The 26,781-nt window shown below is 41.6% G+C and overlaps 1 protein-coding gene across 4 annotated transcripts in view; it reads left to right on the top strand.

The window, feature by feature from the left end:
- EIF2AK2 (eukaryotic translation initiation factor 2 alpha kinase 2) overlaps positions 1-25,770 on the top strand; it is a 580,031-nt gene extending 554,261 nt beyond the window's left edge. For 3 of the 4 annotated variants that reach the window (XM_078648546.1, XM_078648547.1, XM_078648548.1), the window contains exons 15-16: positions 17,254-17,316; positions 17,412-25,770. In XM_078648546.1, coding sequence (XP_078504672.1) covers positions 17,254-17,316; positions 17,412-17,522 — 174 coding nt within the window. In that variant the 3' untranslated portion in view covers positions 17,523-25,770. The remainder of the gene's footprint in view (positions 1-17,253; positions 17,317-17,411) is intronic. The other variant, XR_013596181.1, reaches the window with a different exon arrangement.
- The last annotated feature ends 1,011 nt before the right edge of the window (positions 25,771-26,781 follow it).

Raw genomic sequence — 26,781 nt, 5'->3', positions numbered from 1 at the left:
GACTGGTGTGAAAACCAACCCTGGCCACGGGTCAGTTAAGGACAGGAAAACCCTCAAGGAAGGATAACCCTCAGTAGGACAGCAGGTGCAGAATGGACACCCCAGGACAGGACAGGAAACCCAGATTCGGATCAGGACAGGACCACCAGGATCCGACCAGCACCCGCAGTTCGGAAGCAACGCCTGCGCTCCACCCTCTCTGCAGCTATCAGTCAGGACCCCGATTGGGTCAGCGAATTCCCAGAAAAAGTGCTCCGCCAGCACTTAAGGTTCAGTAAAACCTTCAGAGTCTATGGTCAGATTTCGGACAGAGAGCTCCACAGCACCTCTGTATCAAGTCACCTATTGAGTGCGTTGGGTCAGTGACAGGTCAGCTATTCAGACAAGTCGGACGATTTCTCTAGCTAAACCTAGGCTAGTTATACTGTTTTGGGACAGGGTACCACCCCCCAAATGTTGCAAAGTGTCAGAATCCCCAATTTGGATTGGTCCTAAGGTAGGCTTTGGTTAACACACCAATCAGAACAGACTATTCTAAGGCCTAATTTGCATCCTAAGGTGCCGCCTAGCAAGATTTGGGGTTCCCACGAGAAGTCGCACGGAATACAATGCAAAAGAATACAATGTGTTACAATATAATACAATATAGATGCTTCTGGCTGGGTGAAGGTGCATGTTCTCATGCAGGCTCTGCCAACAACCTTCTTTGGCTTGGTTTCAATGCCATCTTCACCATCGATTGATTCTGCGCAGAAGTACCCTCCAAGATGGACTCCCAAGCCCCCATCACCCCTCAGTGCCGAGGATACATGAAAAGTACGCGAAAACAAATTAGTACATAAAAATAAAAGAATGTACTTCATGTCATGATGTCGTACTTTAGCTTCATCATTATAAAAATATACTATGCATTATTGGTAAGTGCAACAAACAATTTCACAAGAGCAGCAGCACAAAGCTTTACCACGTTATAGCCATCTTATTGCTTATTACGCATGCGCACCCTTTCCCTCCAAAACTATCTCTACACGAAGTCACGTGAGTGTGACTGACGCATGCGCAGAAGAGGAAAGTCAAGCAGCGGCCATTTTAAAAACACGGATTAATCGTATTAGTAAAACACATAGGCAAGCTTCTCTATCATACATATATATCGGAAATAAAAGATATTAGTAAAACATACAATTCGTTACGAGGTTACAACGGTTTCGAGGTTCATGAATCGAGCAAGTCGCGATGCGAAATCTTGCTCTATCAATCCCCTCTTTGATGATATTTACTATCATCACAAAAAATGGAACCAGATGCCAACTTTCTTTCACACCTTGTACATTTCTATCTCTTCCAACAAGCGATTCAGCTTCTCTTTCTCAGTTTTGGTAGGGTGAGAATTTTTCACCTTTTTATAAATCTGATTATTCATTTCTTCCAATTCAAGCTCATCCGCACTTCGTTTCACTCCTCTCGCATTCACTTGGTATTTCTTTCAGTGTTTGCGACATTTGCAACCGACGAATATGAGAAGACCTATCACTCCAATTGGCATCAGTACCTTTAACAATAAGCTTTTACCTATACTAGCCAACCAATGACCTATATTGGAGAGACCATCAACCAGTCTCTTCCAGGCACTGTCAACCTCGAGTGGTTTGAGTTCCTTTTCCAAATTAGTAATGTTTTTCACATATCTTTTGAGCTGTACGCTTTTGTCCGGAATGTAAGTGCAACAATGTTGCGCCTTCAACATCCGGCAGACTCCGCCCTCTTTTGCTAATAAGGTGTCAAGAGCAAGTCTGTTCTGCAAAACCATTGATCTGATCGCAACCATTTCGGTATTGACCAGCAGAAATCCATGAGCTGTGTCAGTAGACAGCACATCCACTATTGTGGACAATTTGCAAATTCTGTGATGTTCAGAACCACTCCCACTCCAGGTATCAGTGCACTAAAAATACTACCCATTATTTCCCCTACGCTTTCTCTTTTGCTACGCACTAAGCCATTAGTATTTTCACTGCTTCCAGCAATTTCATTCACATGGTATATTCTCGGGAAAACAATGCCAAAATAGCAGCTTCCATACCAGTGATCCGGCAATTTGAAATAAGTCTTGTCTCCACATATATAATAAATTCCAGGAAACACAGGCTCTGACCCATTTTTGAATCCCCAACCTCCAATTACCTTGTAATTATGTTCACATTGACTGGAACCAATGGAAACGTTATTATAATAACTAGTCTTCTCGCGATGAAGACAGAGTTTCCCTTTCTTCTCGAAATCCAGCAACAAAGCAGGCCCTGCCCCGCCATTTGAGGTGCTTTCCATGTTTTCAGCCCATTTAGGTGTTTTCTGCCTTTTGTCATTTGCCTTCCTTTGGAAACTCTCCCTTCTCTTCTCTGCCATGTTCAAAAATATCTTTTCTTGTTCATGTAATGTACAGGTCAAGTTATCTCTGTGTGCTTCAGCTATGTCTATATTTCCTATAGTCAGAAAATAGTCTCCCATATATCGTATTACGTCACTTTTGGTATGTACAGGATTCAGATTTCCACGAATGGGAAGTTCAGAAAAGATCACGTCATTATTAGAATAATAGTACTGTAACGGTCCCCTTTTGTAAAATAAGCTTGCTAAAATACTACAGGAGATTCCATAGGTCAGAGGTAGGTGATGATATGTCACGCCTTCAGCCACAGAAGTAGGTAGCTTCATGCAGACATAGCAATCTTCTATTTCCATAGTTTCTACATAATGCACTAACAAATTTGCGAAAACATTTAAATGTGTCTTGTTTCTAACTCCGTGGTAATGTAGTCCTTCCTCATCTGATGCTTCTAAGTCTCGTTTTTGTCTGTCTGTCGTTTTGTCTGTCTGAGTGCTTTCTCACGTCTTTCTACACTTCGTGTTGTCAGTTCTTCAGTGTCGGTAATCTGAGTAGGGTCAATATTAGTATTTTTGCTAACCATAAAGGGAATGAAAACTGTTAATCCTATCCAAATTAATATTACTATAACTATACTACATATACACACTTTGCAGCATGTTTTGCAACAACTACGGCTAGGTCTACCACTCACGTTTGTATCCGACATTTTGGCTCAGAAGGAAATTTTAACCCCTCTTTGCAGCTCTTTCCAGGTATTTTTATTGCTGAGCAATTTCACGGAGGTTCTTCCTCTTCCTCTGCAGAGTAATCAGTAATCCGTTCTCTGTCGCTTTCGTCAGTAATATCAAGATCCTCAAAGTTTTCCAAGATTAAGTAGGTCCACTCCGGATCCTTGTATTTTTCGTTTTGTCGTTTTATTCTTTCACTCCTTCTCTTGGAGTTATCTTCAGGTATTTCTGCAATTCGGGGACTTTTTCTTATGTCTGCAAGTTTCTCTTGGACTGTTTTTATTCTTAATCTTAGTCTCTTAATATACCTTGGCTCAATGTGCTTCTTTTTCTTGAGTCTTTTAGCTGGCACTGTTATTTGGCTTTCTTCTAATGTCCTTTTATTTTCACTTGTTTGTGGCACTTCAATTTCTGTCTTCTCCCTTTCTGTCTGACTAGTCCCAGGTCTTGTATCTATTTCTTCAGCCTGGTTACTAAGCTGGCCTTGTTCAGGTGTATTTTGTGTTTCGCATTCAACTGTCTCTGTTTCTATGTCCTGAACATGTTCTCCTAGTTCTGTCTGATCCTGCTCGAGCGCTTCGATCCCTTGATTTTCTTCTGCTCGAACTATTACACTATGTCTAGTCTGTCCCTTTTCGACATCAGGAGTCTGTGGAGGAGTATCGATCACTTGTTCTGTCCCTGTCTGACCTTCTTCTTCGTCCTCAGTTTTGATGTGAATCTCAATGATCTGAGGGTCTTCGCCTGTGCCTTGCTCGACCTCTCTATTCCACTCTCTATCTTCTCTTATTCGCTCTCTGTTTCTCAGTGGATCTCCAGTAAGATCGATTATGGGTATCCAATCCTCTGGCCAAATCCTCTGCAGCTCGTCATCAGCTACTTTCGGACCAACATCTGTGGGATCCTCAGCAGTACTGGTGCTTGGCCATACGTCATCGGCTACCTCTGGACCAACGCCTACAGGACCCTCAACGGGACTGGTGCTCGGCCGTCTGATATCAGCTACTTCAGGACCAACGTCTGTAGACCCCTCAGCGGGACGACCTTCAGCTCCAGGCTCCTCGTCTGGTATTACCTTCTGGGTATGGCTGGCATGGATCCACTTGGGAACGCCTGCACACTTCACTGCTGTCGTCGTTACCAGGATTACTTGGCGCTTTTTCCCCCACCTTTGCGCAAGGCAACTTGAACGAGTATGCTTCTTTATCTTAACCCAGTAACCAGGAACCAATTTGTGAACTGGAGTTGTCGGGTTGGCGACGGCGTCTGCCCCAATCTGGCGAGAGATAGAACGCACTTGGTCACCCAGTTGCTTGCAGTATTCAAGTACCAAATCATCAGAAATGCTTAACAGTTTGTATCCTGGTACCCATGCTTGTCTCATCACTCTTCCCATCAATATTTCATGGGGGCTCAGGCCTGTTCTTCGATCTGGAATGCTTCTGAGTCCCATCAGAACAAGAGGCAAGGCTTTTATCCAGTTCAAGCCGGTAGAATCACATATTTTTGCCAATCTATTTTTTATAGTGCCATTTATTTGTTCTACCACTCCAGAAGCCTCTGGATGATATGCACAGTGCAGCTTTTGTGTGATGCCAAATGCTGTACAAAGCTGGGCCAAAATTTCATTCTGAAAATGAGTACCTCTATCTGAGTCAATAAAGACTGGAACCCCGAATCTAGGTATCAACTCTTTTAGTAGGAGCTTAGCTACTGTTATGGCGTCATTCTGTGTGGCAGGGTAAGCTTCCACCCATTTTGAGAATAAGCAGACAATGACAAGGACATATCTTTTTCCCTCACATCGTGGCATGGTAATGAAATCAATTTGTATTCTCACAAAGGGACCCCCTGATCTCCCAATTTTCATCAGTTCAACTTCTGCTTTCTTGCCAGCGTTGAACTGCTGACATGTCAAGCACCTCTGGCAAAGGGACTCTGCTACCTTCCTGAACTTCTTGTTGTACCAAGTCTGTTGAAATACCAGAACCATGGCGTCCTTCCCAATGTGTGATCCCTCATGTATCAATCGAGCCATTGGGGCAAGCAGGTGTTTTGGTAACACAGGCATACCATTTGGGCCCACCATGACACCATCCTCACGTCTCGGTTTACAACCTTGTTCTTTCCATTTCTCTTTCTCTTCCCAGGGCGTCACATGCTGCCATTCTCTCACTTCATCCCAAGTAGGCACTTCTTCAAACATTCTAAGTTGGCAGCTGTTTCCAACCCCACCCCGATTGGGATTTATTCTCAGTCGATCCATAGCACATTGTTTTGCCACCCGATCAGCGAAATCATTTCCCAATGATACAGGGTCAAGGCCCTTCTTATGAGCAACACATTTGACCACTGCCAATTCTTTTGGTAATTGGATTGCCTCTAAAAGGTCTTGGACAACTTTTCCATTCCGAATGGGGGTACCTGAGGAAGTCAGGAATTCTCTTTGTAGCCATAATTGGCCAAAGTCATGCACAACCCCGTAACAGTACTGACTATCAGTATACACTGTTACTTTTTTGTCTTTTCCCAATTTGCAAGCTCTTATCAGGGCGATCAATTCGGCTACTTGTGCAGACTTTACTCCAAATAGATAAGATGCTTCTTCAATTTTGCTTAACGTGACCACAGCGTAGGCAGCACTTAGGCCTCCTAGTTCATGTCTTAGGCAGGAACCATCCACGAACCATTCCACATCATGCACAGGCAAAGGAGTTTCTTTAATGTCTGGGCGAGGTTTGGTACTGAACTCTGTCAGGTTAATGCAGTCATGCTCATTATCTCCCTTCTCTTCCATTACCATTGAGTCAGGGAGTAGAGTGGCAGGGTTTAAAATGTTACATCGGGTAATAACGATATTTGCAGCACCCATGAGAATCCTCTCATATTTAGTCAGCCGACTAGGGGTGAGATACTGAGTTTTTGTACGAGTCAATAGGATCACAACTGCATGTGGAACATATACAGTTACAGGATGTCCCATAATGATAGACTCACTTTGTTCTAAACTGGTGCAAGTTGCAGCTACTGCTTTCAGACATCCAGGTAATCCAGCAGCCACTGGATCCAAAGTGGCAGAAAAATATGCCACAGGCCTTCTGGTCAACCCATGCTCCTGAGTCAGGACTGACAATGCACAATTGTCACGAGTGTCACAGAATAAGCCAAACTCCTTGGAGTAGTCAGGCATTCCCAGAGCAGGAGCTGTACATAGGCAATTTCGCAATTGTGTGAAAGCTGTTAAGCTTTCGTCATTCCATTCAACTGGGTCCTTTGCTCCTTTCTTTGTCATTTGTATCAAAGGCTTTGCAAGAACTGCAAATCCCACAATCCATTGCCTGCAATAACCTACAACTCCGAGGAACATTCTGATTTCTTTCTGAATACGGGGTAACTGCATATTTTGAATTATTCTGACTCTCTCTGAGGTGACTTTTCTGATACCTTTTTCTATCTGGTGTCCCAGATATTTCACTGATTTCGAACAGAAATGTAATTTTTCAGGTGCCACTTTATGTCCCTTTTCACTCAGGTGATTCAGTAGGGCAATGGTGTCAACCACGCAATCCCTATGGCTTTTAGACGCCACCAATAGGTCGTCAATGTACTGTACCAGAACAGATTTTCCAGGTAAGACTAAAGTTTCAAGGCATTTTTTCAAGATCTGATTAAAGATAGAGGGGCTTTCTGTGTACCCCTGGGGGACCCTGTTCCAGACATACACGTTACTGTTGAAAGCAAATGAGAAAAGAAATTTGCTATCTGGATGCAATGGGATCGAAAAGAAAGCATGACATAGGTCTATCACAGTGAACCATTCAGCATCCCAGGGAATCTGATACAGGATGACTGCTGGGTTTGGGACAATGGGACAGCAAGGAACCACAATTTTGTTTACCTTTCTCAGGTCCTGCACTACTCTGTACTTGCCATTAGGCTTTTTGATGCCCATAATGGGTGAATTACACGGGCTACTCATTACTTCCTGTATGATGTTTGCTTCTAGCAATTTTTGTACTTCAATGGCAACACCTGCTCTCACTTCGGCACTCATTTTGTAAGGCTTAGTGTTAGGGTAAACTGCATTTTCTTTCATTGTTATTTGTATGGGATCCACGTTTTTCATCAACCCTACATCCTTTCCAGTAAAGTACCACACTTCTGACTTCACTGTCTGCTGGAGTTCTTCAGGTAAGTCCTGTATAGTCATTCGTTTTATTTCTGAGTCAGGTCTAATTAACATTAGCTTGTAGATACCGTCCTCATCTGGTGTTTGAATTTCGACGCCCTTTGGTGTGCAAAAGATGGTACAATTCATTTTGCACAGCAAATCACGTCCCAGTAAATTTACCGGACTGGTATCACAGACAACAAATCTGTGCATTTGTTTAAAGTTTCCAATTGAGATCTCCATGGGTTCGGTAACAGGTGTACTAATTAATTGATTAGATACTCCTACTACTTGGATTGCTTCTCCCGAGAGGGGTAGGTTTGGAACGTCCACTGTTCTCACAGTAGAACGGGTAGCGCCAGTGTCCAATAGAAAGGTGACATCATTTCCATCAACCTTTCCTTCAATGTATGGCCCTGACTGGTCTACCGGCAAAGAGGCGCCAAGTACGCACTCCTCGTCCTCCCCTCTCAGGCCCCGTCAGTATTGGTCATCACGGAAAAAGGTGTCGTTCAACAAATACTGCGAAGTTGCTGTATTTCTATCCTCATTGCCTCCCCAGACTTCTACATCATCACCCTGTGGTGACTTCCCTTTAAATATAGGCTTTGGCGCTCGAGGCACTTGAATCGTTTTTACCTGTTGCTGGGTCTTCCTTTGCTTTTCATTCTGCGTCTGTGGAATTAAATCAGGTGTTTGGGCATTATCAACTTGTAAATACGGACACTTGTCTCGCCAATGTCCAATTTCTTCGCACTGATGGCAGGGAAATTTCTTTTTGGCTTCCTCTCTACTCATTTTAGGTCGGGGCTTTCCTCCATTCCCTCCCCCAGGACCTTGATTCTGAGCAACTTTATTTAATTTACTCAGCTGCTTTTCCTGTTGTTCTGCGAGCTTTACTTGAGCCCACATCACTTTCTCCTTCAGGGCCTTTTTCTTTTCTGCCATTTCATCCTCACAGTACTTGGCGTACCGTAGGACCTCATCTATCTTTTTAGTATGCCAACAGATTTTATTATCCTTTATCCACTGACAAATTTCGGGTCTTAAACCGTTTACAAACCTGTAAATGAAATGGGTCATGTCCTTCATCTCGATGTTATCTATACCACTGTATGTTTTAAATACCTGCAACAGTCTTTCATAAAAGGAATGCACAGTCTCGTCCCTTTCCTGCGTGGTTCTATCTATCTTGGTCCAATCAGTTTCCTTTGCAGGTACTTTTATTTTCAAATGTTGAATTACCTGTTCATACTTCCTCATCACTTCCTTTGATGGTTCCCCTGTTTTGTCATCTCTCGAGTATTCCTCACTAGGTCAGGCAATGGCTATTTTACACTCAGTCCACAGATCTACAGGGACCACTATGTCGAAGAACCCATCCAGGTCTTTCCATAGGCATTTCTGCACTTTCACGAATCTCTCTACCTGCCGGTACCAGTCGACTGGTTTTTCTCGTAATTTTGGGAAGTCATTTGTGAAGGACACAATATCCTGACGAGACCATGGGACATGTACATATTTTCCCCCTGGTACTTCACGCATAGGGCATAACTGTTCTGGCTTTTCAGCTTCTCTTAGAGCGAATTCGGGAGTTACCTGCCTAGACCTGGCCTCATCTTTCTTTCTAGCCCATCTGGCTTTCCATTTTTCCACGTCTCCCCATTTCTGCATTACTGTCAATAGTTCCTTGACCTGTGCCTTTTTCCCTGACACATTCAGGTTTTCCAAATCTTTGTCTGAAAATTCTGCTCGGTAGGGTTTCTGCAAGGGTTTCGATTTTGAAATGTCTATTCCCATACTAGCAGCAGTATCGGTCAATTTTTCATGAAGTACTCGGACATTGCGGGTAAGACTTTTGCACATAAACAACAGCTCTTCTTCAGAGTAGGTATTTAATCTGTCTAATCCCACGTTTCCTGCCATTAATTCTTCTATCTCTATTCTCAGTTTGTAGAGGTCTAAAGGTTTCGTTTGCGAAGTTTGTTTCTCTAATTCTTGACTCCATCTTTCAATTTCTTCAGGTGTGACCAAAGTGACACTTCTAGTACCTGAAGTCGATTCCATTTGAATCTCCCTCGCATTGAAAGGATTATGTCTTTTCTGCATTCTCTTCCCTGTATTTCTAATGGGCAGATCCAGCAGTGAGACTTCAGATTCACATTCGCTCGTCTGTTCATCTACAATTAAGGGTTCTGGTCTGGGTTGTGCTATTACGGGAGTAATAACTGGAGGTTTTGGACTTTCATGCCGATCCCCGTACAATGAAACTACTGGTCCGATTGTTACGGGGATTGTCAATGCCTCAGGACTGGTATTTAACTGGGTCATTTTCTGAACGATCTCAGCTCTCTGTTTTGCTAGAACCTCCCGCTCCTTTTCTTCCAGTAATCTCTCTATAGATTGGTCATGTAACACCTGCGGGGTTAGTGTGGGAGCATAACTCGGGGCAGTGGGATGAGTCTCACTAGGTCCTTCACCATAATTTGGTCTTGGGAATAAACTTCCTGTACCTAGGGATCTTCTTTCTTCCTCATACTGTGACTGTAATAATGGCATTCCTGAACTTGAGAGTCTCATCTCGCCTCCGTAGGGAGGTCGAGAACAAAAATCTCCTTCACGGGAATATCCTGTCTCCCCACTAGCTGACATTCTGGGGTAAATGTTTCTTGTATCCACTGGTCCTAGACTCTCGGTATAGGGAGGAATGTGGTAACCCCCTCCTACACTTACGGACCTAACTTCTTCCTGAGGAGGAAGTCTTCGGGAAATATCTCCTGTACTGGAAGGTTGATGTCCTTCATTATAAGGAGGCGGACTTCTTGTACATAGGTCATCTAACAATTCATCATCCGACTCTCCGATGGGTACCCAATGTTTAGATTTTTCCAACCGTTTCTGTCCCCCAGAAGGATCATCTGCTGGCATCATGGGAAACAATCCCTCCACTATCATATTCTGCCTCCACTGTTTCATCTTTTTAGCTCGTGCTTCCTGTTTCAATTTTGGATAAAATTTAGTTAACCATTTGTCCATCCGTGGCTTATCCCTTTCGAAAGCCTCGATTTCCCATTCCTCTAGCGCTTCATACTGCGTTAATCTAGGTCTGGGATGCAAATCATTCATTCGGGTTCTCAAATTAAATAGAATTCTGCTGTTAAATGTTCCATCTAACGGAAAAGCCAATACACCGTCATCTTTCGTGTATTTCACCCAATTCTCCAACCATACACATGTGTTGTACCCTTTATCGAACATCATGAAAGATGCGGGAGTGTTGGGTTGTGGTATGACAACACCTTCTCTAGTTTTAATCGGCTTGTCCTTTTTGAAAAAATTCTTTACTTTGTTTACAAGAGACACCTTTCTCTTATTTCCGTACATAATGTCGTTTTTAACTCCTTTCCACTGATCGTTCTCTAATCCCATATAACGTGGATCAGGTCTGGTATGCGGTCTATACGAATGCCATATACGATTTTACGAGTGATTTTGTTTACAAAATCACTTCCAATCCGAGTGCGTCTTTTATTTTCGTGCGACCAATGAAATGCACGAGTTCAAATAATCTCGACCAATGGGTGCGCGGCCCTTTCGCGAGACAGTTCCCACGCTCCGGCGCTCGCCCCTCCTTTACAATTTTCAGCTCCGCTACCAACCCGCTGTGTCTACCAATCCCAGCGCGGCACGGAGTGACGTCAGAGCAGCTTCGCGACTGACTCCCTCCTTCACAAAGTAACGGAAACTTTCTTTCTTTCTAAAAGTGCTTGGTTATTTTACAACGAATACACATTCGCCACCGTGCTCAAGTGTCTAGACAGGAAAGAATTTGTTTCGCTGCAAGTAAACTACTTCCATTTACTTTTCACTCACTACGGGTAGATCTCCTCTGCCTACCCTTCACACTAGCATTGGAGAACCTGTTACTCCCCTAGACTCATCCACTTCTCCGGGATATATCTGAGACTAAGGTTTCCCCAGCGAACCCCTTTGCTTTCACGCAAGCTCCGATGAACCCGCTACTCTTCCGATGTGACCCTGACTAGGTTACGCCACAATGGGAATTTTGCCAATGAACCTCGTTACTAACATTTATTCAATCATATATTCAGAAAAAAAACCCTAGTTAGTGCTTCCAGTTCTGCCTAACCTGCACCAACCTTCCTTAGAGCAGGCGACCTCAACGCGAATGGATTCTATTCACCACTCGCTATTCAATTCCCCGGGGACTTCCGACACAACAAATAAAGCTTAACTTACAACTGTGTTAATACATATATCAGTACAATAATAGGAAAAAAACAATTTAAAACATTTCATAACTTTTTTAAAGCAAACACTTCAAGTGAGTGATCAGATCACCCGAATTGCCTACTCTTGTTAGCAGCATCCGACTTAACTAGACTAACTAGTCCTACCTATCCTTTAACTAGTCCCTAACCATAACTCTGCTACCAGAAAATTACTGCTAGAGATCGCGGGTCACCCGACCAATAATTTCGCCACTTCTGGCTTCGGGCCCATATACTTTACTTTATCATATACATTGATCAGATGACCACACAATCTACTACCAATAATTGTGAGTTCCTTTTCGATTTATTTTCAGTGTACCCAACTTACCATCCACCGTTATGGGTACCTATGACCACGATGGGTCAGGGAGCTAGCTGTAAAAGGAAAGGCAGCAAAATACACCATTCAAAATATGACTTTACTTTTTATAAAATGACCCCGGACAACTGGAAGTTTTGAAAAGTTTATCTTAAATTCAAATAAGGGCAGTCATACAGCTTTATCAATAGAATACTAGTGCGACAGGGAACCCGCTAAGTGAGAGGAAAACTAAGATAAGGGGCAAGGTAAACACGCTATAAATCTGAGTTACTTTAGTCAATTTTACGAGAGAAAAACCAAGACCATATCAGGAAGTTGCAAACTGCAATACAGAAAATGATTTCTAAAAGGTAGGGTAACATAGGAACACGCTATGAAATCAAATGCAAATGACTTTATGAAATGCAATGGTTGCAGGAGAAAGCATGGAAAATTATCACGTGCAAAGGTATGTCTTTATTGAAGCAAAGACAGAAAAAATAGAAAGGTGCAGTTTTAAGAATTTCAGAGCAATATTTACCTAGACTGGTGTGAAAACCAACCCTGGCCACGGGTCAGTTAAGGACAGGAAAACCCTCAAGGAAGGATAACCCTCAGTAGGACAGCAGGTGCAGAATGGACACCCCAGGACAGGACAGGAAACCCAGATTCGGATCAGGACAGGACCACCAGGATACGACCAGCACCCGCAGTTCGGAAGCAACGCCTGCGCTCCACCCTCTCTGCAGCTATCAGTCAGGACCCTGATTGGGTCAGCGAATTCCCAGAAAAAGTGCTCCGCCAGCACTTAAGGTTCAGTAAAACCTTCAGAGTCTATGGTCAGATTTCGGACAGAGAGCTCCGCAGCACCTCTGTATCAAGTCACCTATTGAGTGCGTTGGGTCAGTGACAGGTCAGCTATTCAGACAAGTCGGACGATTTCTCTAGCTAAACCTAGGCTAGTTATACTGTTTTGGGACAGGGTACCACCCCCCAAATGTTGCAAAGTGTCAGAATCCCCAATTTGGATTGGTCCTAAGGTAGGCTTTGGTTAACACACCAATCAGAACAGACTATTCTAAGGCCTAATTTGCATCCTAAGGTGCCGCCTAGCAAGATTTGGGGTTCCCACGAGAAGTCGCACGGAATACAATGCAAAAGAATACAATGTGTTACAATATAATACAATCTAGATGCTTCTGGCTGGGTGAAGGTGCATGTTCTCATGCAGGCTCTGCCAACAACCTTCTTTGGCTTGGTTTCAATGCCATCTTCACCATCGATTGATTCTGCGCAGAAGTACCCTCCAAGATGGACTCCCAAGCCCCCATCACCCCTCAGTGCCGAGGATACATGAAAAGTAAGCGAAAACAAATTAGTACATAAAAATAAATGAATGTACTTCATGTCATGATGTCGTACTTTAGCTTCATCATTATAAAAATATACTATGCATTATTGGTAAGTGCAACAAACAATTTCACAAGAGCAGCAGCACAAAGCTTTACCACGTTATAGCCATCTTATTGCTTATTACGCATGCGCACCCTTTCCCTCCAAAACTATCTCTACACGAAGTCACGTGAGTGTGACTGACGCATGCGCAGAAGAGGAAAGTCAAGCAGCGGCCATTTTAAAAACACGGATTAATCGTATTAGTAAAACACATAGGCAAGCTTCTCTATCATACATATATATCGGAAATAAAAGATATTAGTAAAACATACAATTCGTTACGAGGTTACAACGGTTTCGAGGTTCATGAATCGAGCAAGTCGCGATGCGAAATCTTGCTCTATCAGCTGCACAGCGTCATCTTCGTCTGTCTTCTTTTTAGGCTGCAGGAATTTGAGGTTCAAGGTTCAGGGGTGCCTCTGAATACCAAATTTAGAGGTGTTACTGGCCGATGGTAGCCAATGGGCAACTTGCCTTTAGGGTGACTACATCCTTAAAATGGCCCCTACTTTTGGGGAGGGGGCATCCCCCTATTCTAATTGGGTCAAATCCTTCCATTCAAGATGGAGGATTTCCTAAGAAGGGGGTCACCTCGGTCCAAGGCACCTTAGGGGTGGTCCTGGCAGAGAGTGGACACACCTCTCCTGAGTAATAATTTTCCCGCTGATCTTGCCATCAAAAATGGGGCTTGGTCAAGGGGGGGGTTGTAACAAAAAAGTGGGGAACCCAATCTACCCTTGGAGGCTTGGGCATGACAACTAATAATGGGTAACTGCGCCTACAACGGATTTTGTTCAGGCAATAAATCAAAACATTCAAAACCGTTACTTAATTGTAAAGCCCCAACTGGCGGCTAACAATAGAATAATCTAGACATTAATTAAATAATTTTAGGAAGAGTAATCGATAATCAATTAACACACAGGTATGAATTTCTCAAAGCATAAACAAATTGAATGTGAACAAAATGAAAAAAGGGGTACAGCCAGTAAATTATATCAAAACACCATGATAGAGGCTGGAAAGTGATGTACAGAAATAATAATGCCTTAAAATCATAAATGTAAACATCTATTCCAAAATAACATTGAATACAAAGAAAAAGTCCAGAGAAAATAACTAACAGTTCTTTGGGGCAATATGTCCGTTAGACCATCTTCAGGACGAAGAGTTGAGAATAATGCATGTCCCTTAAATCTGGTCAAACACAAATCTTTGAACCAGGTAAATCACGACTGTTGAAGTGGGGATTCCAGGTCACAGACACCGGAGAAGTTATTTAGTAGATTCCTCTACACTATTGAGAAAATCTCACATGTGCAGTAAATAGAATTTGCGTGATCAATGCTGCTTGCTTCCGACTAAGATGTCGATTATGATGGCGGACGGACCTGCGTCCGTCCGCCACCCCCGAGGTGGAGGGACCGTCCGCAGGGGCAGCGGCGTTCCCTCCATACCAATTAGGATGTGACTGCCACCCTGGCGGTCACATCCCATATCTTTAACATTGCGGCGGGTGCTGCTTCAAGCAGCACCCACCGCAAGGTTAAAAAGTGCATGCTTTGCATTTGCATGCACAATGCCGCTTTGTGCATGCAAATGCAGGGGGGTACCATAGGTACCCCCCATGTGCACCCCCACGACCCTTCACCCTGGGGGCCCGCAAGGGTCCCCCAGAAGCAAAGGTCCACATGCTTTTCCACGGCAGAAAAGCCGCCGCGGAAAAGCATGTTTACACACACAGCCTAATTTGGCTGACGGTGTCTTGCAGACACCGCCACCAAATTGCGGTCAACACCCCGCGGATCCGCAGCGGACGGACCTGCCATCCGCCGCTGTTCCCACCGCCATCCTAATCTGGCGGTGGGTGTTTTCTCGGAACGTGGCGGTGAATCCGCATCCTCCGGGCCGGCGGTGGCTTCCACCGGCCCGAAGGATGCGGATTCACCGCAATCATAATCGACCCCTAAGTTAGCATTGAAGTCTGGTTTCCACACGCGTACATGCCTTTTTAGTGACTATTGCTTCTCCCCTCATAGCATCAGATTTATTTTGAACTTTGCATGGGGAGACCTCACAAATCGCAAGGTGGCAAGAAATCTCTTTCTCCTTTTAAATCAATGGCCCACTCTAGTCTCTACCATTACACCTTCCTCAGAATCAGAACTCATGGAGGGTGTTTCAGAACATGGGAGGGAGTGCTTGCCTTCTAAGTTCTCTGGAGCTATCTCAGAGATGTCAACTTATTCTATGTCTGTCGAGCGGCCTAAAAAAGATCTTGATTCTCCTCCTAAATAACACCCCCCTTTGACTCTGGTGGATGTTAAGGAAGAAATTTGAATCCTGAAATCATTTATAGTTGACACTAATTCCTCCGTGCAACAAACTGAGGACAAATAGTCCTCCCACGATCAAAGGATGAGTATGCTTGAACAACTGGTCAGCAATAGTGAGGATTCTACCCCTGATGTGACTCAAATGGTAAAAAACATTGATCAGCTTAAACGACTGACAGAAAACTTGGAAAAATAGGAACAGAAGGAACAACCTCACACTCTTTGATGTCCCAGAAGGTTTAGAGGGCTCCAACATGATTACATTCTTGCAAATAGCAATCTCTACAATTGTGAACTTACCTGATACGCCTTCTTTAACTATCCAACGGACTCATCATCTTGGTCCCAGATCTTCCATCTCCTCAAATTCACGTACATTATCCTATATCTCCAATTCACAGAGCTTATGCAAGTCCTCTCAGCAGAAAACAAAGTTGTTAATCTTCAGTGGTCTGGCAATAAGGTTTTCTTCACACAGGATGTTTTCCCTGCCACAGAAGCATGATGGAAGCAATTACTGGCTTTATGTCCTCAATTGAGATTAAAAGCCTTATTCCGAGAAATTCATAATCAATAGGCTTTTAATACTAAAGGCCTTATTTACAGTTTGGTGGATGTGATACTCCATCACAAATGTAGTGGATGGGCTGTCCACTGTATTACAAGTGCATTATAGCCTATGGTACTTGTAATATTTCCGAACGGTAAAGTCACCACGTTTTGACAAAGTGTCCTATCAGCTAAACAAAAAATAAGGCCCTAAATCTCCATATGCAAACACCAATAGAGATTTTGCTCATGGGCTTCCAAGATCAGCATTACAGAAAAAAATCTATATATCTGGCATTAAATCAGTGTCAACCCACCCCTGGGCATCAGGGTACTTGTCTGCATCACCATTTGAAGGTACCAATGTTGGAAAACTATTGTTGTACGTCTATAACTTGTTCTTGCCCAACACTTACTTTTGTAGAAATAAATACTTTTTGAATATGCAGTAAGGGACAGTCAGCAACTTGCCTAAATATATCTGCCTGATTATTCACTTGTTTTTTTCTACCTGTATGATGTTTGTTTTTAATTGTATTACTTAACTCATCAGAGATCATGGATTGCCTTAAATGTGATAGTCTTTTAGATGCAAATATGATCAGAATGTACAGGTGTGGAGCAATCTAACTCTGAATAACAGCAGAATTTCCGTGAATTTACCATGATGGACTAAAAAATGATATATTTTAGCTCAGTTATTGGTAAATAGTTTGTAGGGCTGAAAGGCCACTGGTATTTACCTTTGTCTGTAGTTCAGTGGGCTAATGCACTTCCTGCAGAGATCATTACAAAACTAGAAATTTACAGTTTTAACTCGTTAATTTGGCTTGGCCTTACTGGAGTTGGGTAAAAGTAACATCGGAATAAACATGAAAATATAGTTAGGTTGTAATTTGCGCAATACATATGGGTCAGCATTGGTGCGATTATTTTACTCTGCAACATTTGATCCCACTTCCTGGACTAGTCTATGAGACAGTTTTGGTTGGAAAGTTACACAATCTTAAAAATGTTTTTTATTTTCAGGATTGGGACCGTGTACGAAATGGAGAATTCAGTGATGATTTTAAAGCAAAGTATCCAAAGGAGGTAACTGGTTTTGGGACTGTTTATCAAAATTCGAATGCTTGTATACCATGTCATGATTTCTACAATAAATGTATACTGCACCTTTCTTTTCACAGGTGAAATTACTCCAGAGAATGCTTTCAGAAACGCCAACGAGGAGACCGTTAGCACAAGATATACTATCAAGCTTGACAGAAAGGGAGCCGACATCTGTAAAAACATGCTAATTGCTTCCACAAATCGGTGCTAGCTAAAGTAGTTTTAAAAATCTTTCAAAAAAATTGAAAATATATAAATTACCGAGGCCTTGGTACATGTCATAAGCAGTTTTACATCTGCATTGCATAACTTTGCATTTTTAAATGATGTCAGTGAATAACATGGGTACTGAACTAAAATCTCAATTATTCGTTGATAGCTGATCATTTTCTATTTTGCTTCGATCAGTGCATCTTTACATAGATTACGTATAGACCTCTACCCTACCACTGGGTATGCAAGGGAGCAGGATGACAAGTTCCCTGATTTCTCATGTATTTTGTCCATGCAGTGTGCTGTTGAGCCTTTCGGTCAGTTTCGAAGATTGAGTTCTCAAGGAGGAGAAATATGGAAGCCTGGAGTGAGCGTAGACGTGACAGCAGCTCGTCAAGACTTCTCATGTTATTGATGAAGCCTGCAGTAGGCTAATATTGAGGAGTGGTTGAGTGGTTTGAAAGGAAGAGTGTGTAGTTGTTAGGTTTTCAGTTGTGGGCAGAATGTGAGGAGCTGCTGAGCAGGTCCATAATGGTGTACAAGGCTCCAGCCCGCGCCTCATAGGAGCTGGTCAGAAGGGCACTGGTCACTGTATTACAGTAAATGCTCATGGGTGCAACGGGTGTTTGCACCATCCTTTTAGGCCCCTAGGGCACTCTGCTATCTGACAAAGGACTGTGTATGCTTGTGCAGTCTCTTCAATAATATAACTTGCATGGGGAGCACATTTTCCGCTGGCAGGATCACATTGGGTCGGTTCCTCATTTGCTTTTGTGCTCTGCTTGATTACAGAAATAATCGCAGAGGCACAGAAGCTGTAGAGAGGCACTCTGAGGCCCAGATGTAGAAACGCTTTGATCTGGGTTTGAGTTACTTTCTAGCACAAACCAGATGTAAGGTGTTTGTGTGCTTTACAATCCAGCGCAAATCTCAATTTGCACTAGATAGTAACCCCATGTAACGCAAAGTTGTGCAATGTGTTGACTTGCGTTACTTTTTTTCAAAGGGGCATTCCTCGAATGGTGTATGGGCATTCTCATGCATTATTCTCTAAACGTTCTTGATAGAGTCTCAATGATTGTGACTGACATGTTTTTTTTACTAAACAGCTGCTGTATGCCCTTACCTAGCCTCCCAAAAATAGATTAACAGTATGCTGCTGGATTACAACACAGGCTCCTTTTGGCATCACCAAGGTAGATTACACTAGTCTTCAGCCAAAGCACCCCCTCTAAAGACAGGATTCCCTTACAGTAGAGCCAATGAAATGAACAGTTTTCGCCTCTCTGCCTCTACATCATTTTCTGTGATAACCCCTCACAGAATTTAGCAAAAAGCTAAAAGTACATGTCAAACACCTTGCATTTAATTACTCCTAATAAATCATTTTTGGTCTCAAACCATGTTTCCTTGTTAATGGCCAGATTACACTCCTCTCCTCTACGCCAGTCTCCCCGACTTCCCCCCGAAATTTGGCAGACTGATGTTTTGTTTTTCAAACAACCACAACATAAATAGATCGCGGTTCCTTTTTCTCAATACACTCTGAGAATATGAATACGAAACAAATAGGCATGTTTTCTGGAGACTGGCAGATCGCGGTGTCATGCCAAAATTGGTAACTCCGCTCTCTGCCAGTTTCAAAACACAGGGATGTGTCGTATTTACAAGAAAGCTGCCCACCCCTGTGTTTCTGCGGGTGGTAAAAAAAAGCTGCCTAGCACCAGTGCAGGTACCCTTGGCTATGTTGCAAAGGTGCCTGCGATGCAGGAAGGATTGTTAATGTGCAGGAAGGGACACCTCCCTCTGCACATAAACAATCTTTACAGGTGATTTGCTGTTTCTATGTGTGCTGCAGAATGCAGCATACATAGAAAGAGCGAAATCAGAGATGAAATTAAACATTTCTCCTGGTATCACGTGCTTAAGACCAGGCATTTATTCCCTGGCGATATTTTTGGTGCTGCCCCATACCTTGTAAATATGAGGCACTGTCAAAAAGCTGTGGGTGTTGCAGCGGAACGCCCACTGCAACACCCATTGCACGCACCTTTCATGCTAAGTGCTGTGTGAATAGGAGCATTTTTTACAAGGCGCCGCCATGAAAATAAGGTGAAGGACTTAATGCCACGGCACCAGATGGCTGTTCGATGTGGCAAGTGAGGTGATGAGTGGGTTCTTGACCTTGACAAAAGTGTGACTACAGTATCCACCCCCTCCCCCCGAACAGACCATGGAGCACCTAGCTAAATGGCTCTAGGTTATCACTACCTATGACGTCAGTTGAGAGGTAGGTCCTCCTTTTTACATCTAAGCCTATCCAACACTTACTAATTGCAGTGTAGGGGGCATAGGCACAGCCCTGACAAATGCCTTAGACCCACGGCTGAATAGAGGCAGGAACATGTTGGCATAAGTTTTGTACAGTGACGCATACAGGCCATTATACCCGAGTATGCCTCCCATGATAATCTTTTAACTAATCAGGGATACCACCAAATTAAAGGATACTTTAGTGGTTTATCCCATGTTTTTTAAATTCATGAACTGGACCTAAATCATTGCCCTGAAGAAGAAATATCTAAGACCTCCCTCAGAAAAGCCCCATTCTTAGGTTCAGCCCGCCCTGGTAGTAGTATCTCACCAGGGTGGAATGAGGTGGCAAATGATGAAGCATAAAAAGTATTTTTCTGAGGGTAACACGCCAATTTTTGTGTTTGAAGGACTTAATGCCACCAAAACGTTGGCAAAAGTGTATTTCTGGTGGCATTTACTCCTTGTACATATGCCCCAATATGTTGAAAGAAAATTTGAGGCAACACAGTAGGTTGTTCAGGGAGACAATAATCTCTGTTTCCGTACTGAAGTTCTTTTCTACATTGAAGCAAAATAAAAAAGAAAATCAGCACGCGAGTTTGAGAGATTTTATTTCCAACGGACATTGAAAAATTTACTATGGTGATTTTTTGTGAATTGTAATCGAAGCTGGGCCCACACACAACTATTCTCTGTTATATGATGTATTTTTTCATATTTATTTCCAAATAAGTTTGACTAAACATTATGAATATCTAGATCTGCATTCGTTTATACATTCTATTTTTCTGCATTAGGTGCAGGTCCATCTATTTATATTTGTAAATGTGTTATTTTGGACCCAGTTCTTACAGTGCAAGTTGTTCCTCCATTGGCAGTGCCTACCTTCTTTTAGACCCCCAACAAATCCAAACACTATGTCAACACTTTCCTCAACAATGTAGAAATGATGATGGATTCATGTAGGGATACAAATGTAGGAATCAAATTTATCTGGGGCTGAGATTTGGTGTATGTGTTTATTCATATGTTTCCATTGCTACAGAAGGGTCCTGTGTAAGAATAACTGGAAATGTGCTCATTTCAGATTTTATCCTTCCTGTTTATCCTGTCACCATTATGGGCCGGATTATGATTTCCACTGCATTTGTATGATTCCAGGTGTGGTAGAACCTGGAAATCTTTAATTCTTTCCTGAATGAAAACAGGAATTTTCCTTCCGAACAGAATTAAGACCCACCGATAATCAGGTCTAACTAAATTGACATGTTTCTTCCTTAGCAATATTACCACGTTGAGAACTTGACCATGGATAAACGTAGCACGATGAGCAAATGATTAAGTGTCTTTAAGTGTTGCACTATAATTAAAATAATGTTTTGTACATTAAAGCATAAACTTAAAGTTACCAAATTGTAATTGAAATGTACTTTCTGTTCTAATGAAAGGAAGAAGTGATGGCATTTGCTTATTACATAAACAAGATCATTTTCATAGCACTTTAAATGTAAGAAAAGGTTTTGCACTACTCCTGCTATTACTTAATCATCATCATCACCATCATCAATACTTACTTAATAGAATACACCAACATTATAAAGGCGACATAACAAGGTCTTAAGATCCAAATGTGGATCTGAAAATAATATAAGCTGTAGTGCACATTTGCAGAGTGTGCATCACTTGTGACATCTGTAGTCTCCTGCTTAACCACTTGCATGTATGCATGTGCTGGTATTTGTAGAGTGTGATCCCAGCTAATGTATTTCAAATCGGCAAGATATTGGTTGCCTTTAAAAGTATTGATGCCTCATTCACCACTCAGTCAGTTATTTTTTAAAGGGTTCTCCACCACAATAGGTTCACTGGTTTAATAGCATGCTTACTGCTTCTCAACTCTCATGTCAGGTCTTAGTCAAATGAAGGGGGCAACAGGTAATGGCCTTACATTAGAATCATAATACTAGTGAGAGGAAATATTGACAATGGTTTTGGGCAATATTCCTTTTTAAGGTTCTTCCTGTCAAATAAACGGCAAAAATGGCTGACTTGAAGTACACAACTGTACCAATACACAAATAACGCACAAATGCAGCATTACACCCAAGATGTTGCCTACAGTGTCTTGAAGAAGTTTTCTTGAGCTGAAGTCCCCGTAATTATCTTCCTGCTAGGAACTTCAAAGATGCCTTTTTCTGTTACAGCGCGTAGCCTAGACATACTTAAAAGCATATTTGTTTCTAAAGTATGTGTGCTCCCAACTTGACCTTTGCAGTGAGCATGATGTATTCAGTAAAACAACTCTTCTGCAGTAATCAAACTGCAAGCATCTATTTCCAAAGTCTTTTATCAAATAGGCCTTCCTTGTAATGGTAACTTGCTTAACCACACCGAAGGATGCAGAACTGAATGACTACGTTCCTCAGTCTCTTAGTGTCCTGATCCATTATGCTTCCTTTCTTTTCCACGCTGAAGCCACCAGCCTTCTGAAACCACCAGCTGCTGAGTGCATATTTCTGCTTCACTAGGCCCAAATGTTTTGTACCTTAACTTTAAATTTGGAAATACTACAATTTTGCTATATTTCGAAGTGAATAGTGCTGCATTGATAACTCTTCGCAACAACTCTTCTCAACTGTAGCTTTCAAATTGTAGACTGATGCCATCCTTTCGATGGAATGGAAAAACTTAAGATATGATCCACAATCCATTCCATAATGTCTAGCTCGTCTGTGTCATTACAGCGATTGATCCATATGCCAGTCTGTCTTCCCCTACCCTAAGAGTAAGGTTTCACCCAAACAGCTCAGTTGGCTGCCTCTGAAAAATAATTATTTAACGTGCAATGTTTCCACATACCGCTCAATAACTGCTCTCTCCAATTCTGGTGTATCAGTAATTTCTTTTGTGGTGGCTTATACCTTTGAGTGTCATTTTATTCCTAAATATAGCACTGCAATCTCAAGCAGATCGCTTGCAAACAACAAGATCAATTTTAGGTATTCTGTCATGTCCATTAATAAAATAAGCATTTGACTACATGAAGTTTCACAATACACTGAAGTGTATCCTCCCTGATCCCATCAATGAAAATGAAGGTCTCCTTTATTTGTCTGGTCCAGGCTCTATCATGACTATGGTCCACTTCCATTTCTTTGGATATCCTATAAAGATCTCCATCCCAACCTGACGTTTATCTTGCTTTACTTGTGTTCCACCGCAAATCCAATTAGAGTTCTGCGTATGCATTTTCCTATAAGAAAAAAACTCATTATCCGGAACTGCGCTCAGTTTACCATGTATCATTTCGGACACCCTCCACAAGAAGGGTATTCCTTTTTAATCCTACTCCCGTCTGAGGTATGTATTCATTTTCTCATCTGTTGACTGCATTGGAATGCAGAAACAAGTTGGGCCAGATTCTCTATGGAAAAAGCTCTTGCTAAGAATAACAGCCAAAAGGCAGCAGAAAGAATGGAAAAGATATGGACTAATTTTGTATAACTCTTTTTTAGGAAATAAGATGAATGGCTAGGGTCTTTTGTACTTCGCAGATTGAATGCTTTTGGTTTATTACTACTGATTTCTTATATATTGTATATATTCTGCTATTCTGTATTAGTATTCTTTTATGTTAGGCTGATGTGATATCATGTGTAGGAATATGATGTTTTACTTTGCATAATCGGTATATTGAACTTCTCCCTGAAATCACTCCAAAATTTGTATTGATATAATGCTGTTTTTTCTGGTATGACATGCTTGCCAAAAAAAAAAAAATGCAGAAACAAGTTGGGCCAGATTCATAAAAGTAATCTGAGACAAAATCCTAAATTTACAACTTTTTGTATTCACAAAAGGCATTTAGTAGTAGTAAAGTTAGGATTTTTAACTTTACTACTGCTAAACTGAGAAAAATCCTAACTTAACGACTTTCGGTATTCACAAAAGGCATTTAGTAGTAGTAAAGTTAGGAATCTCAACGTTACTACTACTAAATGCATTCTGTATTCAAGGTCCATCTTCTGCATTAGTAATTCCTAAATTAAGTTTTAATATTTGCATCCTACATTTCTGGTGGTTCTCTACCACATTTATCATGAACAATCTGGCACAAATTTCTCTTAGCAACCTTCACCTCTTAATAGAGCCACAACATTGTCATTTCTTGGTAAATGTTTTCAAGGCAAACCTGTTTTTTAACTTATTCTCTTTGTGGCCATTTAGGGAATTTTCTCTTTGTTAATGAAACTCCTTGATTTATGTTCATTTACCACATTAAATATCTTAAACCTTAATAATACACTTTCATTTATATTTCACAGAGACTGACTATATGCACTGGTTAAGGGTTGTCAGCTCTTGGGCCTGTGTTCCCTCAAGCTACTTCTGAAGACTTCAGCAGCTAGTCTTTCTGTGTAGTCTTTATTAGTGAAAACCTCTCATTACAAAATTTCAAATAGGACTATAAACCTAGTTGCTGCCTTCTGTCCAAGAGGTGCAGTTGCTTGGGTAGAGACCTATGTGATGCTGTCTAGTCATCCCGATCTAGTAACCCAACACCTTTAGTTGCACTTTCTGTCCTTAACTTCTAAATTGTAAAATATTATTTTGTTAATTAATTCTACTGGGGATGTAATTATGCTCATCGAAAATAGGAATCAGTTTTTCTGTTTCCCTAGGATTGTGAATAGTGTAAGCCTACATATCTTGCAGAGCTTAGCCCAATATCGAGGATTATTTGCTATTATTTCACGAAACACAGGTCAGCAAGGTAAGTTGCTGCGGTGTGTTGTGTGAATGAGGGAAAGCTGAACAGCACCATATGTAACAAAGATATTGTACTGTTCAGCCATCTCCCAGTATTAGTGCCTTTGTAGATGCCAAGCGCCAACACAGGCAACCTTGCACCATGGTGCTAGGGTGTCTGCGTTACAGGTAGTAAAGTCTGTAGGTAGGACTGTTATTGTGCCGAAAGGGATACTTTAAAGCACAAAAACAATTCCTAGAGGCACATTTTCCTCTTTCTATGTGTGATGCAGAATGTATTACGCATGGAAAGAGGAAGCAACGAGGGGAAAAAAAGATATTTCTTTTCTTTACCCCTCTCTGTGGTAGGAGCAGGTTGCCTTCACTAGTGACTAAGCAGAAGGAACCCTTGAGGTGACACGTAATCTGTTGCATATGTCTCCTTAAAGTCTTCTTCATTCTCAATTTAGTACTCAAAGAAAACATTTCACTACAAACGTGTGACATTTTTTAAGTGTAATCTAAAAGACAAATGATCAGTAGGTACATTTTCTTTTAAAGTGTTGGCAGCTGATGGTGACCTTAAACACTAATATCCTCACTCTGAGTAGGGTGATAAATGTCAACTCAGATGCAAACCGTGTTTGCTCCCCATTCCACATTCTAGGTTGTAATTTCACACAGACCCATGATATTTCCCTGTGTGCCATTTGCAGCAGAAGAAGGGAAAGCTTATGTTACCTAACTGAAAACGGGGGTTATTCTATAATTGTGGTAACAGAATTTCTCTCGGTGGTTTCCTTTACCTGAATTAGTTGCCCACTTGGAATTTAGGCTTAAGGAACGTATATATCAAATCAACATTGTTAACTTTTTGACTGTCAGACTTAATTTTTGAGTTAATGCCTTGATGTCAAAATATTTAATATGTTCAATGATTAAATCTTTGTAAATGGATAACACCTTATAAATGGAAAAAGTAAATGCTAACATTAAAGTGTCTTGTATAAATTACCTCTTGTATTGCCTCGAAAAATGTATACAATATATATTTAAAAAGGGCTCCATTATGTTGTATGTAAGTACCTTTGCAACTGTACTTTTACAAACTATTATTACTTTGCAGCATTTGCACAAATAAAGTTTTACTTTGAATTATTACGTTACCAATTTATTTGAAAAATCTCAGAGGAAATGTTAACTTGCTTACTAGTGCTCTGTGACTGTCTGAGGCTTGTATATCAAAACAGTTAACATTTTAGTATAACACATGCAGAAATTAAGGGGCATATTTACAAGACCCTATATCCACAGGAACGTCACCTTTAGTGACCGTGTTACCGCTTGCAAAGTTCAGGAAGTAGCTTACAGTTGCACCGCCGTGTATTTAATCGAAATCGTAGTCAAAGGGGCATAAACAAAGTGGAAGGACCACATATTGCATACATAGAGCCGAAAAAGGAACAACAGGCGGCATATTGGAACAGAATGGCGCGTGTACCTGAACTAATGTATGTAATTATGCAAGCCATTAGTGTCCACAGTCAATACTTACGGAAACGAAACTCAATTACTTAAAGTCCAAAATATCACCTTCAAGGATACACAAAGGATGTAAGACGACCAGCTGTTTCATAAGATAAGCCCCGACGAGCGCCATCTTGGAACAGAGTAGAGTCAATAAATTTAAATGACACAATCAATCTTTAAAAACATTTTTTTTAAAGAAAGTGATATATCAACATACAAAAACCATCTCGGGTTTTGTAATTGCATGACATTGCAAATAAAATCAATGTCTCAGCTGAACAGTGCGAAAAAATGGGGTCACAAAACTTTGAGACACACCATACTGGCATTACTGGTCCATAGATGTTGCGCCCATAACCAATTAAAAGAACACTTCTGTCCACTTGGTGAAATTGAAGGTGTAAAAAGCTATCAGTTCAACATATTAAACATCGGGGAAACACATCACAGGCATTTCCAAAGATTGAAAAAAGAGAGGAAACAAAGGCATTTTCATTCGAAGAGGCCTAGTTACAGCAAACTATTGCAATACATGTCCCAATCAATACCATGATAGCAATGAAATCAAAAAATCACATTCATTGGTATTACCAAAGCATCAGCATTGTCCATACTGGTGGACCAACTTTGTCACTCGTT

This window comes from Lissotriton helveticus, chromosome 6, assembly GCF_964261635.1.
Source record: "Lissotriton helveticus chromosome 6, aLisHel1.1, whole genome shotgun sequence".
Lineage (NCBI taxonomy): Eukaryota > Metazoa > Chordata > Amphibia > Caudata > Salamandridae > Lissotriton > Lissotriton helveticus.
Note: the sequence above shows the minus strand (reverse complement) of the source record. Positions and strands in the feature narration are given on the sequence as shown.